The sequence below is a fragment of the Myotis myotis genome, unplaced genomic scaffold (assembly GCF_014108235.1).
Source record: "Myotis myotis isolate mMyoMyo1 unplaced genomic scaffold, mMyoMyo1.p scaffold_m19_p_17, whole genome shotgun sequence".
NCBI classification, from domain to species: domain Eukaryota; kingdom Metazoa; phylum Chordata; class Mammalia; order Chiroptera; family Vespertilionidae; genus Myotis; species Myotis myotis.
The window spans coordinates 15140022-15156385 of NW_023416321.1; the positions used below are offsets into that span (position 1 = coordinate 15140022).

Here is a 16364-nt window from a genome sequence, read left to right on the forward strand (position 1 = left end):
CAGCTCCCTCTTAACATTTTTACAAGCAGGTCACAGTTTAGCCAGGGGTGACGGGCTCCGGGAACCTAACCTTTCAAAGGTATGAGCCTGTGACCTTTCAAAGAAAGGTATGAGCCTGTAACCTGTGACCTTTCAAAGGTATGTATCTTGTGTTGAGAAATAGAGTGACGAACTTTGTGTGTGTTTAGCCAATTGTTTTGTGGTTTTTGTGAATAAAAGCTTGCTTCTGCATCTGGTCGGGGCTGCAATTCAGCCTCTGCTTCAGCAGGGTGCTGTAACTGTAGTCGCTGGCCAGCTTAATAAAGGTTCCCAAATTTTGATCTGAGTTCCTGGTGGTCATCTCCGCGGGCCACCCCATTACATTTGGAGGCTCCAGTGAGATCCACTCCGGCCAAGTTGTCTGTGGACACCCCAGACGCCCCAGGCGAGGACACTCCAGTCTCCGTCCTGGGTCCCAGGGAGGCGGAGTGTTTTCCTCCCAAAACTGCAATTCGAAAACAGTGAGCCACCTGGACCTCCAGTGGGGAGGTAAGAATCTGGTATCTGTCTGTAGAACGTTTCCTTTAGGACTCAAAAGAGGGCTGGACGCAGCAGAACCTCGGAGTCCGACCACCTGGATTCAACTGCGTCTGGGGGTCCTGGTCTGGGCAACCTTAGGTTGCACTTGTCTGGTTTGTTTTGTCTTTGTTCTTTTTTGTCTTTGTCAAAATGGGTTAGGGTCAGTCGTCTTTGTCAACCCCCTATCAGTCAAGCCCACTCCAAGTGAGTGGGAGGGGAGCTTGATCACCTCCCGGGAAGCCATAGAGCTCCCTTAGGCAATTAGTAAGGAATTGGGAATTAGTTAGGAATTGGATAGATTGTTTAAACTCTGAGCGAATGTCTGGTGAAAGTGTGCGAGTGTGGAGGGAGAGGGCCTGCCCTCTCCTCTCCTTTGTGTGGCTCCACGACTTTGGTTACGGAGTCCGAGTGGGCCCTAGCCTGCGGTTCCACGATTCGTCATATGGCATAATGGTGACTCACCCTCAGGTGGAGGTGACCAGCCCGGGGTTTATATGGGTGCACCTTAGCTAAGACGAATCTAAACTCCCAAGGGACGCGTCCAGGCGGGCATCTGCATGAGGATCTGTGAAAACAGGTCACCCCCTCCCTTGTCTGTCTCTCGCCACCGATCATCATGGGGTCAGGACAAAGTAAACCCACTGTTCTCAATTGCATGTTGAAAAATTTAAAAAGGGATTCGATTGAGGAATTATGAGTGAACAGCTGTTTGTGTGTGACTAGCTAATTTGCTACCAAGAAGGGGAACTGGACGCAGTCTTAACTCCTCCGGTAGGTTCTCACCAAGACGTTGGTCAAGAATTCTTTTCTGGGACATGGGTGCTAGGAGTGCCCCCATGCCTATCTGGGGATTTGGGCATTGTTTCATTTATCTGCTCAGCTCCAGTCTGGGCTAGTCTACTGAGAGAGTGTGAGTACGGGTATTTGTCTGTCTTGGCTGCTCATTAACTGGTCTCTGTGAAGTGAGAGCTACTTTGATTTATTCTGCATTTCTGTTGATTCGTCTGGCTAAACGTTTGGGCTGGACCCGTAATGGTCTGCAAAAGTCTCTAGCAGCTGTGAGATTTCTTTTTCTCAGTCTTTTGCTCACTATTACCGAGGGAATCAGCCCACTTAGCTAATAAAAATTTCTGTCTTATCAGTTGCTCTTACCTGGCTGGGTTGTAAATTCGCTTTATTAAATTGAAATTTTGAAGTTCTGGGGTAGATTTAAAGGCTAAAACAAAGGCTGGCTAGGTTCCAAGATTGCTTGGTTCTGAGATTGCTTGTAAGAAAAGCAAGAGAGAAGTCTTTTCAAGTTAACTATTTACTTAGCAAATTAACAAAGTGGTAAATTTCAAAGAACAAAGAACTTGTTATTTAACTGTCTATGGACCCCGTTAACCCTGGTTGTATGTTTTGTTTGACTTGCCATTTTATTAGGATTCTCATAGAGACATAACCTGGTCTTTCCCTTCCTCCCTCATCCTGATTCTGACAGCATCTGTAACTGGATTAAAGATCTTTTCTTTCAAGAGGCCCTCCAGGCTTTCAGTCTGCAAAAAATGTTCCTATACTCCCTTATCCTCATCTGCTATCTTTTCCAGGCCTACTAAGAATCATTTTTCTCCACAGGTAGGATCCCAGCCTCCGGGAGGGAAGACTACTACAGTAGTAGTCTGTGGTTTTCTCCGAAACTCTCACTGTTTAAAGGGAGACAAACAACTGGACAGGGGATTGTCGGAGAAATCAAGAGTAGTAAAGGAGGAGGACTTAAGATCCTCTAAGAGCACAGAGGAAAAATCTAGGAGGGAGAGCAGCATAAATATTAATATAAAAATGCTGACTGTTCACTTTTGGTAGTCATTAAAGGATTGAGGTTTCTAAGAATAAAGAATTCTAATACACTAAAAAAACAACTAAACTCCCAGGAGCAAAGCGGAGGAAAACGGAGCTGAAGTCCGCAGCCGCCCTGGTGATTTAGAACTGTTTGCTAGGCAGACTCAGCCTAAAATCATTGGGAAGGCCACCACCTCAGAGCCCCTGACACAGACATATGGGTGTGGAAGCCTTACCTATGGTGAACCCAGCACTATGTCTGCCCCCATGAAGGGCCGCCGGAGTGTGGGGTGAAGATGACTTTTACTGTGCCTCTTGGGGCTGTGAAACCTTAGCCCCATGGAAGACCACTGACTCACTACCCTGGTTTACCAGGACAGTGAGGCCTGGGGCACTCACTACCAACAAATCCCTAAAGAAGGCTGGCAGGAAGCAGAATCAATGATTTGATTTCCGTAAAAGACCAGTAGGGAATGTAATAAACGCCCCAGGGCATAGGAACAATAGAAGGTTACAGTTAAATTAGGTCATCGCAGTCTCTGGCTCTGTTGCAAAGATCACAGCTCCCTCTTAACATTTTTTACAAGCAGGTCACGGTTTAGCCAGGGGTGACGGGCTCCGGGAACCTAACCTTTCAAAGGTATGAGCCTGTGACCTTTCTTTTTTTTTTTAAATATATTTTATTGATTTTTTACAGAGAGGAAGAGAGAGGGATAGAGAGTTAGAAACATTGATGAGAGAGAAACATCAATCAGCTGCCTTCTACACACCTCCTACTGGGGATGTGCCTGCAATCAAGGTACATGCCCTTGACTAGAATCAAACCTGGGAGCTTTCAGTCTGCAGGCCAACGCTCTACCCACTGAGCCAACCCGGTTAGGGCGAGCCTGTGACCTTTCAAAGGTATGAGCCTGGAACCTGTGACCTTTCAAAGGTATGAGCCTGTAACCTGTGACCTTTCAAAGGTATGAGCCTGTAACCTGTGATCTTTCAAAGGTATGAATCTGTATCTTTTTTTAAAAAAAATATTTTATTGATTTTTTTAATAGAGAAGAAAGGAGAGGGACAGAGAGTTAGAAACATAGATGAGAGAGATCGATCAGCTGCCTCCTGCACACCCCCTACTGGGGATGTGCCGGCAACCAAGGTACATGCCCTTGACCCGGATCGAACCTGGGACCCTTCAGTCCGCAGGCCGACGCTCTATCCACTGAGCCAAACCAGTTCGGCTGAGTCTGTATCTTGTGTTGAGAAATAGAGCGACGAACTTTGTGTGTGTTTAGCCAACCGTTTTGTGGTTTTTGTGAATAAAAGCTTGCTTCTGCATCTGCTTCGGCAGGGTGCTGTAACTGTGGTCGCTGGCCAGCTTAATAAAGGTTCCTACATTTTGATCTGAGTCCCTGGTGGTCGTCTCCGCGGGTCACCCCATTACATTATAATATAAACACAAAGTTTACCTCCCCTCCAAGTGTGTCTACCACTCACTCGGGGGCGTTTGAAAGAAAGCCCAGCTCTCCCAAGGAGAAATTTTTAAAACTGATACTGCAGAAAGAACTAAAGTGGCTCCTCTCAGAAGTGACAAATCTAAAGAAAAGTCACTGAATTAGAGAATGGCAGAGACTCCTCCATCTCTCCCTGCTCGGTCCTTCCACTTCCCCAGGCAACCTGCGCTCACCCGCCGCCGGCCGCGTTTCCCAGCTCAGCCTCTAGGGGCCGCAGCCCGGCCCGAAAGCGGGTGGATCTGGACCGACCTACTGGCTCCTCCTGCAGCTGCCGCCGTCGTGGCGTCACATCCGGTCAGGGCGGAAGTCCTCCCCTGGCCCACCGGGAAGTAGCTGAAGACAGGACGATGGCAGTTCTGGAGGCCTCCCTCCAGGGCAGCCCGGAGGCCGTAGTGCCCCCGCGGTAGACCGGACCAGGGTGGCGGGCTCCGGACTCCGAGGTGAAGAACGAGGGCTGAACCGCGACCGGAGAAGGGAGCCTGGGAGCCCCTCCCTGACTGGGCTGTAAACTGTTTTTGCCGGGGCTGCCCCGGAAGCAGGTCCACTTGCTATCGTACCGTCCCTAGAGAGAACGGCGCGGGCGGGATTTTCCCCCTTCAGTAGCCCCAGACCCGGGATTCTAGGGCGCCGATTCTCCCTAATATCGCCTCCTCTCCATCGCCGCAGGGATGGAGGGATCTAAGACGTCCAGCAGCACCATGCAGGTGAGCTTCGTGTGCCAGCGCTGCAGCCAGCCCCTAAAACTGGACACGAGCTTCAAGATCCTGGACCGTGTCACCATCCAGGAGCTCACAGGTCAGCGAGACCCTTGCAAAGAGGGTGGTCAAAGTTGTTGAAAGTGGGCAGCTTTGGAGATGGAGGTCTTAAGGTGTCTGCCCGTGTAGTCCGCCACAGACTCCCGTGTAAACCTAGGAAAGTCACTTAATCTCTCTGGCTCCCTGTTTTCTTATCCGGAACGTAAAGGACTCCTGACTCAGTGCGTCTCGGAGAGCTTTGTATAGCAAGGAAAGGTCCGTAGTTTTCTTACTCCTGCTCTTTCGGAGTAAAGGAATATGTGCGTATATGTAATGATAAAGGGCCCATTTTGAGGACTTACCATGTACCAAGTGCATTGCATGCTTTACTTAGTTTAGTCCCTGCAACAACCCGTAGGGAACATTTTACAAATGAGGAGTTGAGGATCAGAAAACTTAAGTGACTTACCCAGTGGTCAACAGCTAGTAAATGGAGGAACAATTCTCATAGACCCAGGAAGTGAGATACAGTTTTTAAAAGAGAAAACTGAATAAGCAGTTAAAATAAGCTCAAGGAGCCCGGCCCCTGTGGCTCAGCGGTTGAGCGTCGAGAGGTCTTGGGGTTCGATTCCGTCAGATGATGTCCCTCTCTCGTCAGTGTTTCTATCTGTCTCCCTTACTGTCTCTCTAAAAGTCAGTTAAAAAAAAAAAAACGCATTAAAAAAATAAGCTCAAGGATCTGGAGACAGCCTGCTTGGATTTAAATCCTGGCTGTCATTTACTAGCTGAGTGACTTTTCTTTTTTTTTTTTTAATATATTTTATTGAATTTTTACAGAGAGGAAAGGAGACGGATAGAGAGTTAGAAACATCAATGAGAGAGAAACATCGATCAGCTGCCTCCTGCACGCCCCCCACTGGGGATGTGCCTGCAACCAAGGCACATGCCCTTGACCGGAATCGAACCTGGGACCCCTCAGACCGCAGGCCGACGCTCTACCCACTGAGCCAAACCGGTTAGGGCCTGAGTGACTTTTTGCAAGTTACACCACCTCTCTAGGTCCCGGTTTCTTTATCAGTAAGACATAAAACAATCTCAAGGTAGTTTTAAGAATCAAATATGACAAGGAACATAAATACTTAGGAATATGCTGGGCAAATAATAGTAAGTGTTAGCTAATGTTACTACCTGATTTGTCTCTCTGAGGAGAATTAACTCTTTAATATATTTTAAACTTTTTATTATGGAAAAAATTTAAATATATAGCCAAGAGAATAGCATAATGAACTCCCTTGTATCCATCACGTAGTTTCAACAACTAGCTACATTCTCTCATTCTTGTGTTCTCTGTGTCTTCACTCACCTCCAATCCCCACTTACTTAGTTTTTTCACTTTGTTAAAAACACCTACCTTCAACAATTATTAATGCATATTTAATAATGTTTCATTTAGCCCCATCTATTCTCCCACCCCAAATTATTTTTATTTTTTAAATTTTATTATTATTTTTAAAATATATGTTTATTGATTCCAGAGAGGAACGGAGAGGGAGAGAGAGATAGAAACATCAATGATGAGAGAGAATCATTGACTGGCCACCTCCTGCACGCCCCCCATTGGGGACTGAGCCTGAAACCCGAGCATGTACCCCTGACCGGAGTCGAACCCAGGATCCTTCAGTCTACAGGCTGACGCTCTATCCACTGAGCCAAATCAGCAAGGGCCCAAATTATTTTTAACATTCTTTTTTTTTAATCCTCACTGGAGGATATGTATGTGTGTGTGTGTGTGTGTGTGTGTGTGTGTGTGTGTATACACATATATATGTATACATTAGAGACCCGGTACCCGAAATTCATGCAAGAGTAGGCCTTCCTTCCCCCAGCTGCCAGCACCGGCTTCCCTGGCACCCAGAACCCGGGTTTCCCTCGCAGCCCCACCCCCTGCCCCAGCTTCATCCGGAAGGTCGTCCGGAAGGAGGATGTCCGGTCTAATTGGCATATTACACTTTTATTATTATTATTAGTAGTAGTAGTAGTAGTATTATTATAGATGCATACTAGAGGCCCGGTGCACTTGGGGGGGGGGGGTCTTCTCAGCCCAACCTGTGTCCTCTCACAGTCCGGGATCCGTCAGGGGATGTCCTACTGCCGGCTTAGGCTCAGTCCTTAGCGCTGCCGCAGAGGTGGGAGAGGCTCCCGCCACTGCCACTGTGCTCACCAGCTGTGAGCCTGACTTCTGGCTGAGCTGTGCTCCCCCTGTGGGAGCTCACTGACCATCAGGGGGCAGCTCCCGCGTTGAGTGTCTGCCCCTTGGTTGTCAGTGCGCATCAGAATGACTGGTTATTATGTTCAGTTGATTTGCATATTAGAGTTTTATTATATAGGATTTTTTTTTTTAGGGGAGGATATTTTCCCATTGATTTTCAGAGTGGAAGGGAAGGAAAAAGGGGGGACAGAGAGAGAAACATCAATTGGTTGCCTCCTGCACACTGAGGCAGGGGATCGAGCCTGCAACCAAAGTGTATGCCCTTGACTGACCCTTCAGTCTGTGGGCCGATGCTCTAACCACTGAGCACCAGCCAGGGTCCAAATTATTTTGAAGTAAATCCCAAACATAAATACAGTTAATATTTTGTAACTATTTTTGAAAGATAAGGCATCTTTAAAAACATAACCATAATATCACTAGTGGCTCGGTGCACAGATTCATGCACATTGGAAGAAAATTAATTAGAAGAAATATTTTAATATCGCTATTCGCCCTTTCTCTATAATAGAAGTGTCAACCAAATTCTGTTATCGACAATGACAGATCGAAACACATGCATGCGATTGGCACCAGCGAGAGCTTTATATGTATCACGAGTCAACTTAGCCTTTTATAGATATAGAATAAACTTGCTTAATTAGACCTGCTTTCTGATGTAGCTAAACTTTTTCCAGCCCAGTGAAGCACCCCAACTTCTCTTTCAGGTAATTGTCAGCAACACAGCAGTAAATATCAACCAAAGCAGATTATTATTGTAGATCACAAAGGGAGAACAAAGGGTAAAATATTTAACTGCAGCAGTGTTTGACTATATTCTGTGCAGTGAGAAAATCTGAAGTCATTTTCAAGGTCCAGCATTTCATACTTCTTTTCAGTCAGGTCAAGTTTCTAAGCTTTCTAAATCTGTTTTCTGGCTAATGAAAAGAAAATAGGATTCCACCAAGTCTCCTGTTTACCTACTCCAGGACTTCTGTGAGGATCAAATGAGATGAGGCACGGGAAAACGCTTCACAGACATTTGGTTACAGTGTGAAATGTTTGCACCTGGCTATGAAGAAACTGCAAGGAGGCTAGTGGTCACTAGAGAGAGGAAGCCGGGTGTTGCTACTTAACGTCATTACCTGGATGGAGGGAAGGACACTTAGCATATTAGCCTTTTATATATTTAGGTTATTTTGGAAAAAATTTAATAACTCTTTAATCTCATTTAATGAGTGTAAAGAAAAGATTCTTCTTTGTGTAAATGGTACTTTAAGAAAAAGGTATAGGTGGGGGTGGTTATGAGTATAATTCCAATTCTTTTTCTACACTTTTTTATTATTGCTGTTAATCCTCACCCAAGGATATTTTTTTCCCATTAATTTCCAGAGAGAATGGAAGGCAGGGAGGGAGAGAGAGAAACATTGATGTGAGAGAGACACATCGATTGGTTGCCTCCTGGGACCAGGGATCAAACCTGCAATCCAGGTTTGTGCCCTTGATGTGGCTGCTGATGTTCTAACCACTGAGGTGCCAGCCAGGGCCTTTTTCTATACTTTTATACCCACTCCTTTGATAAGATTCTTTCTGACTCAATGTTTTCCTTGCCCTTAGCTCCATTACTTGCCACAGCCCAGGTGAAATCAGGAGAGACCCAGGAGGAAGAGGGTAACTCAGGAGAGGTAGGAAACACTGGAATGCAACCCGGGTTTCTGCAGGGTACTTGGTGCTTGTAGAGCCCACAAACTTTCGGGATCTCTGGTTAACGAGGCATTCTACATGATCAAGCCACTGTGGATCATTGGAGGTACCTGAGGTTACAGGGTTACTGAAAGAGTCATCCATTTAAAAACGTGGAGAGAGGTTCTTTATTTGATGCAGAATTATAAGCCATTATAGGTGAGAGATGGGATGACCTATATATCTAGGTCATCTCAGGGCATTCCTGGTTTACATCCGTTGTCCTAACTAATTATTAATATCCACTCCTCTCCATTCTCAAAAGTATCTTGGTTTCAGCAACAAATTATATGATTACCCTAGCCAGGGGGTATTGTCATTGTTAAAGAACATGTCTTTTTTTGGGGGGGGGGAACATGTCATTTTTAAACTGTGATAACTTCAGTGATCATTTTCATTGCCAAAGACAGATATAAGTTTTTGATCACATATAAATTATATCAGTGTATTTAAAACATATAAATGACCTACTTTTTTCTTTGCCATGCCAAACTTCATTGTAGTCTGATCTGGCTTTTTCCTTGTGCTATGATATTTAGGGCATCTCGCCCTTACCCCTGACTAGTAAGTGTTGAGAAAATGCATATTTAATTACAATTGAATATAACATAGGGAATGCTGTTCCCCATAAAAAAATCAAATGGGACTTGGGGTGTGTCTGCACCCGGCGTCCTTTCTTAGTATTTAAGGAAAGTCTAGGTAATGCCCAGTTAAGTCTCTGGTTTATCGTCTTGTGGTTGTCAGTCAAGGGTAAAGCCAAATAGTTCTAAGCTGCCAAAATTCTAATGCCCTCTTATTTCGTTCCCAGGAGCCATTTATTGAAACTCGTCAGGATGGTGTCTCTCGCAGATTCATCCCCCCAGCCAGGTGCCTACTACTCCTCAGCCCCCTGCTCCTTGCCAAAGACTAGTAGAATTTTAATGGAACCCACAATTGAGACCTGGAGCCAGGTGATAGAAATGTATCATCGCCCAGCCTTTTGGCTCCTCCAAAAAAGATGCATTCCCTTATACTGGCCCATCATCTTCCAATACTAATTGAGTTTTTCCTGTAGCCATTTACACGTGGAAAGAGACAATAATTCTCATGATAAAGAAGTGAGAAAAGTCCAGGGAGTGATTGACTAATAAAAGAGATGGGCTCTTGAAAAGTTTAAGAATAGCTAATGTTATGTGTTCAGGTTCTTAGTTATTGATGCATGTGAAGGTGTCTGTCAAGGGGTGTAATATTAAAAAATGGTCTTTCCGGATTCTCCTTCCTTTTCTATTATAGACACACACATCAGTTTTTGATGCCCCCCTCTCCCTCCTTAGTCTGTCCAGGCCAACCTTCGTGCTGAGTGCCCCTGTGGAAGACCAGCATGGCCTTCCCTTGGGAGAGAGGTACCCTTGGGAGGTCAGTCGGGCTAGGAGTGGGTATGCACCTTGAGGCCCCTCAGCTGGTGCTTGAGAGTCTCTGCCACTGGCACTGCAGTAGGTGGAGGAGGCCTCTCTGCTCCCTCATGTGGCCCATGGGCGGGGGGCTGTCTGCAGGATGATGTCTACGGAAAGTGCCAACAGCTTCACTCTGATTGGGGAGGCATCTGATGGCGGAACCATGGAGAACCTCAGCCGAAGACTGAAGGCAAGTCGGCCTCATTCCAGCATCAAGCAGTGGGCATGGCTGGTAGAGGGGTTGTCTGGGCAGGTAGCATGGGGCAGGCCCTATCCTGACTCTCCCATACTTCCAGGTAACTGGGGACCTTTTTGACATCATGTCAGGCCAGACAGATGTGGATCACCCACTGTGTGAGGAATGCACAGATACTCTGTTAGACCAGCTGGACACTCAGCTCAACGTCACTGAAAATGAGTGTCAGAACTACAAGTGAGTGCCTCCAGAGCCAGGGCCTGGACACTGACATCTGGGTCTTAGAGCCGTCACTGCTCTGAAACTGCCTGGTTCTTACCCAAGAGCTATGCTCAACTCAGGTAAACAGAATAACAGGTTCCTTCTGCAAGCATACTCTCTGTCCTTGGCAGGCGCTGTTTGGAAATCTTAGAGCAAATGAATGAGGATGACAGTGAACAGCTACAGATGGAGCTAAAGGAGCTGGCATTAGAGGAAGAGAGGCTGATTCAGGAGCTGGAAGATGTGGAAAAGAACCGTAAACTAGTGGCAGAAAATCTTGAACAGGTCCAGGCTGAAGCTGAGAGACTGGATCAGGAGGAGGCTCAGTAAGTGATCACCCTGCTCTTCTAATTTCCTGCCCGGAAAGCTCCAGGAGGGGAAATGGCTTCCATCTGAATGTGTCTGATTAGTTTGTAAGCTGCATTCAGCTGTCACTCTGCAGCATGTCTGCTCTGGATCCTGCATATTGTTTCCAGGCCCTGTTTCTTCACATTTGTTTGAAGAGTTACGTATGAAGGGTCAGCATGACTAAGTAAAAAAAGTATGTTGATTAAATAGAGAGTGGAGAGCCAGGGCTGTAGTCACAGCTCTGTGCTGTAGGGAACGGGGCTCATTGGGTAAGCCAGCCTCTGCACCCAGCATCCTGCTCTGGAGAGATGAGCATATTGGCCCACATTCATTCCTTCTCAGCTCAAAAATTTCCTTGGTGCTCTCGACCTGAGAGAACCCTCTGTCTATTGGAGGAGACATAGTGTCCACATTAACTGAAATAGGGGAAGTGAAGGACAGAACAAAAAGTTAATTTTTCACAGAGCAGTGTAACAAGTTTCATTGGAAATGGTGTTTACTGTTTAAAGGACAATAAGAATGCAGAGGTGAAGTTATAGGAGTTCAGTTATGGCCAAGCCATGAAGAAGCCACTCTTGACACATTTCACCTTGATTCTGGAAAAGGTCAGACATCGAGAGGTGTTTGGCCTGGTTTGGAAGAGTCCTTTCTTCCTCCCCTTTTTGCAAATGGGCAGCTGGAATTTGAGACATTCCTGTCCCTCCCAGGCAAAACAACCGGGGCAAGTATGTTCTTTGAGTGTGACAGATCTGTGACAAATCTCAGTGATGCTGTAACTAGATATAACCATAATCACTAAGAAGAAGTCCTTAAGGAGGGTGATAACAGAGAAATTTTAGCCCCTAAACTAACAGTCTTCAATGGCCACTTTGGCTGCTCACAGGTATCAGAGGGAATACAGTGAATTTAAACGACAACAGCTGGAACTGGATGATGAGCTGAAGAGTGTAGAAAACCAGATGCGTTATGCCCAGATGCAGCTGGACAAGCTGAAGAAAACCAACGTCTTTAATGCAACCTTCCACATTTGGTAATGAGGGCTGGAGGGTGAGGAGTGTCTGGAAAGTACTACATATCTGGACCTTAGCTGTTGACCACTAAGCGAGGGTGCCCACCTCCTGCGAAATAGGACTGTATATCATTTTCATCCCATCTAGTTTTTTTCCATCCTTAGGATAGGCTAGGTAAAATCAGGGGATTGGAATTCTAGAGCTTGGTGCCATCCATTCTTCCAAGGAAAGGGACAGATCTGAGTCCTCCAGCCACATGAAATTCTGGTCCTCTGCCTGGAGCTGATTTCTTACCTGTAGGGTCAGTCATGTATTAATTTACTTGATGTTTTATCCATTTAACTAGTATCTATGAGCATCTACTGTGTGGTAGGCACTATTCTAAGCACTAGGATGGCAACAGCAAACATGCATTCTACCTTCTAGTTGTTTATAATCTAGTGGAAGAGATGAATAAGTAATAGGCACTTGTAATACAGATTGATAATGGTTAATCTAGGGTGCTGTGGGAACACATAAGGGCACTTCACCCAATGTGAGCAGGCCACATGGAAAGTTTTCCCTCAGAGGAGGTTGATGTTTAAGCTGAGATGTGAATAGAAGTCTGCAGAGGAGGGGGTTGTTCCTGTCAGAGAGAACATCATGTGCAAAGAAACAGAGGAAAGTGGGAGTGGTGAATTCAGAGAACTGAAAGGAGCTTATTGTGACTAGAGTGTAAAGGGGAGAATGACAGGATATGAAACTGGAGAGTTACCAGTTCCTAAAGTACCTTGTAGGTATCATGAAGGGATTTGGACTTTATCCAAAAGGCAGTGGTAGCCCAGCTGGTGTAGCTCAGTGGTTGAGCATTAACCTATGAACCAGGAGGTCACGGTTCAGTTCCTGGTCAGGGCACATGCCTGGGTTGCGGGCTTGACCCCCTAGTGTGGGGCGTGCAGGAGGCAGCCGATCAACGATTCTCTCTCATCATTGATGTTTCTGTCTTTCCGTCTCCCTTCCTCTCTGAAATCAATAAAAAATAAAATAAAATAAAAGGCAGTGGGAGCCATTGAAGCATTTTAGGCAGGGAAGTGACATAATTACATTAGCATTTGTGATAACTTTACCTGCAATGTGAGAAATGACTTGAGAGAAGAGTGTACTATTTTTGGTAAGGAAACTTGTTAGTAGGAATCTAAATAGAAAAAGAGTAATGGCATTGAGTTTGGAGAGAAGTGGACAGACTAAAGAGATTTAGGAAGTAAAATCAACAGTGTTTGATGCTTTCTTGAAGGGAGAGAGCTGAGAGAGCATTCAAGGATAATGCCCCAATTTCTGCTTTGGCATCTGAGCAGCAGGTGGAAAGATGACTCACATTGTAGACATGTATTTAAAGTACCAAGAAGAACTTGGATATATGAATCTGAAGATACTAGTAAGGAGGGAGATTTATGTTTTAGGTAAGAGCAGGAAGTCTTAGAAGTTGCTAAGTTTTAAGTTCTCCCTGTATTTTTCCCTGTCCTTTTGCCTTCTATAGGCATAGTGGACAATTTGGCACAATTAATAACTTCAGACTGGGTCGCTTGCCCAGTGTTCCTGTGGAATGGAATGAGATTAATGCTGCTTGGGGCCAGACAGTGTTGCTGCTCCATGCCCTGGCCAATAAGATGGGTCTGAAATTTCAGAGGTAAGATATGTAGCCCTTTCTTGGGGTATGGTATGTCTTTGATATAATTTGTACTCCATACTGGTACTGCTGTCCACTATGGCAGGAACCCTTACTCGCAATAGCCTGGGAGTTTTCTTTCTGTTTCTGGTTTTCCGCTCACCATAGGGCTCTTTCTATTGATCAAGCAGTCCTCGAGCTGCAGTGGTCCCCAGCCCACCAGTATCTCCAGAACTTTAGCGTTCTGCAAGCTATTTTCAGTTTTTGTTTTTAAATCTAAACCAAAACAGACATTCACTCACAAAGCCCCCCCCCCCCCAGACGATTATATATGTACTTTGTTCAGTAAGCAAAATCTTAAACATGGAGCCTAAAGGGAGGTGAGAGAGAGGGTGGAAATAATAAAAGAGGTAGGATGAAGTCTCAGAATCATTGGATTCTAACATCCCAATAATCACTTTTGGAGGAGCCCTATATCCATCTCTGTATCCATCTCCTTTTTAGGTATCGACTTGTTCCCTATGGAAACCACTCTTACCTGGAGTCTCTGACAGACAAATCTAAGGTACTCTGGGAACTCCATTTTCACTGGAATACAGAATTTTTATATCTCCTAAAAAAACAGTTTATTCTTGATAATGACATTATTCCATTTCCTCCCTAGACAAATATCTCATGAAGAGCCAATGTCTTGTCCAGTTCAGGATTAGTTCTTTGAGGCCTAGAGAGAAAATGAGTGTTTTTTACAGTCTGTTGAGAAGGGATATAGGCAGATTAGAGGAGAATGTGTGCTCTAGGGTGGGGAAGGAATCACTGTGAGGTAGATGTTTAATACATTTCCATTGATAATAAAAACGTTCTAGGTGCATAGTTATTTTCCCAGGGTTACTGTTTTCAGTGGAATACAGAAAGAACATGATTTGAGAGATAGGTATGATTGAGAACAATCTCTGATAGCCCATCCTGGTACCACACCCATAGCCAGTTCTCTCTTCTTGGGCAGGAGCTGCCATTATACTGTTCTGGGGGGTTGCGGTTTTTCTGGGACAACAAGTTTGATCATGCCATGGTGGCTTTCCTGGACTGTGTGCAGCAGTTCAAAGAAGAGGTTGAGAAAGGCGAGACACGATTCTGTCTTCCTTACAGGTCAGTATCCCCCATTGCTGAGTGAATCTAGAGTGGGACCAAATGGAGCAGAATTGAAGGGACAGTAAGAATGGCGGCAAAACATAGTATGAACGGAGGGAAAGCAGAAATGGTACAAAATCACATGACACTGATGAGCAAAGACTGATCTAATACTGCAAGTAGGACAGAATGTGACCACCTGACTCCTGGAGAAAAAGAATGCTGTCTTAGGTAGTTTGGGGGATTTTCTTGCTATGGAGTTTCTGCCCAGTCTCCAACTTCAGGAAGGTTTTTCCTGAAGGCCCTGGAAATGTGCAGGAATGCTTCCTTTGGTCAAATTGTGTAGCCCGGTGATAGATAGAGACCTTAGTTCAAGAGAGTAAAGCTGAGCTGCTTCTCTCACCCCAAAACAAAGCGTTTCTTTTCTTCTGCTCCCTTCCCTCCCATGAGCTCAGGGATGCCTAGGAAAACAGTGAGGAGTACTGTAACCCTCACTTTCCCTCTGCTCCAGGCTTGTCATCTGTTTGGGTGTGTGTCCTGTCCCTGTACTCCAAATGACAATGAGGCTCTTGTGACAGCCTTCTTGACTTTTGGCTTTCAAGTAAATCCAAAATACACTACCGTTTCTTGCCAAGTTCTTTAATAGATAAAATGACGTGAATGGTCCCATGATTAAGTCCCTGCCCATTTGCCTGAACTGACTTAAATCAGATCTCAGTTTCTAATGAGCTCTGCTGTGTCCATCTGCAGGATGGATGTGGAAAAAGGCAAGATTGAAGACACAGGAGGCAGCGGCGGCTCCTATTCCATCAAAACCCAGTTTAACTCTGAGGAACAGTGGACAAAAGCTCTCAAGTTCATGCTGACGAATCTTAAGTGGGGTCTTGCTTGGGTGTCCTCACAGTTTTATAATAAATGACTTTCTGTTTTCCTTAGTGGGATGTTTGCCTTAAAGGCTTTAAATTTTGTTTTCTTTGAAAAGTTTTAAATTAACTTTGGGTATTATTAAACACATGTTTACAATACCAAAAAGAAAAAAAAAGAAAAAATCTACAAAAGCCACTTTATTGTAAAATATCACATGGCAAATAGTTCCCAGAGCTACACATGCCATGTATAGCTACCAGCCTTGTTATAGTTTTGACTCTTAACCCCATGCCTTCCTTTCCCTCTTTCACCTTAAAAAACTAATTTAAATTTGCTTCTGTTTTTGTTTGTTACTGAGTTGAATTGAGATCGATGTGTTTTCACTAATTTATCTCTCTCAACTTCCTGCACTTAACAATATTAAATAGAAACTTTTGTCTCCACTGAGACGATGAGATGTATGAGACACACAGTTGGATAATGTGAGAAAATGACATATAAGCTTTGGTCACCGTGTGATGTGATCAGAAGCTTGAAATTTAACACTTCTCACTTGGTTCTAGTACTGAATGCCTGCTCTGCTCTGTGTTAGAGATATGAAATGGTGTTTGATACTCTTGGAGACATTATGTAGAGAATTATTTGTAATAAAAGATTTGCTGCAGTCTGATAACTGACCATGGTGCACTGTTGGATTTTTCTTTAACTAAAATAGAGTACTTTGTATTCTGGGAGAATTGAGTTCAAGTGCAGGTATGTGGAAATTCTGTAGAAACATGTTTAGAGATGGGTTAGTGTTACTTTTTAAAAAGACTAGTGAAAATAGACAGCTGTAAAGAAAACCCTATTTTTGTAGATCTTAGTAACAGAACA

The 16364-nt window shown here is 44.8% G+C and overlaps 1 protein-coding gene across 8 annotated transcripts; it reads left to right on the forward strand.

The window, feature by feature from the left end:
- Positions 1-4157: 4157 nt before the first annotated feature.
- Positions 4158-16168, forward strand: BECN1 (beclin 1). Of its 8 annotated transcripts, XM_036339681.1 has the most exons (13): positions 4158-4318; positions 4545-4673; positions 8478-8545; positions 9412-9470; positions 9917-9985; positions 10136-10226; positions 10333-10469; positions 10625-10819; positions 11725-11871; positions 13368-13517; positions 14001-14061; positions 14500-14642; positions 15375-16168. In XM_036339681.1, exons 2-13 carry the CDS (start codon positions 4547-4549, stop codon positions 15541-15543), a joined length of 1416 nt encoding a protein of 471 aa, XP_036195574.1. In that variant the 5' UTR covers positions 4158-4318; positions 4545-4546; the 3' UTR covers positions 15544-16168. The 8 variants fall into 8 exon arrangements, with proteins under 8 accessions (XP_036195574.1, XP_036195575.1, XP_036195576.1 ...); XM_036339682.1 differs by lacking the exon at positions 9917-9985; XM_036339683.1 differs by lacking the exon at positions 14500-14642 and having other exon boundaries at positions 15375-15551.
- Positions 16169-16364: the final 196 nt, after the last annotated feature.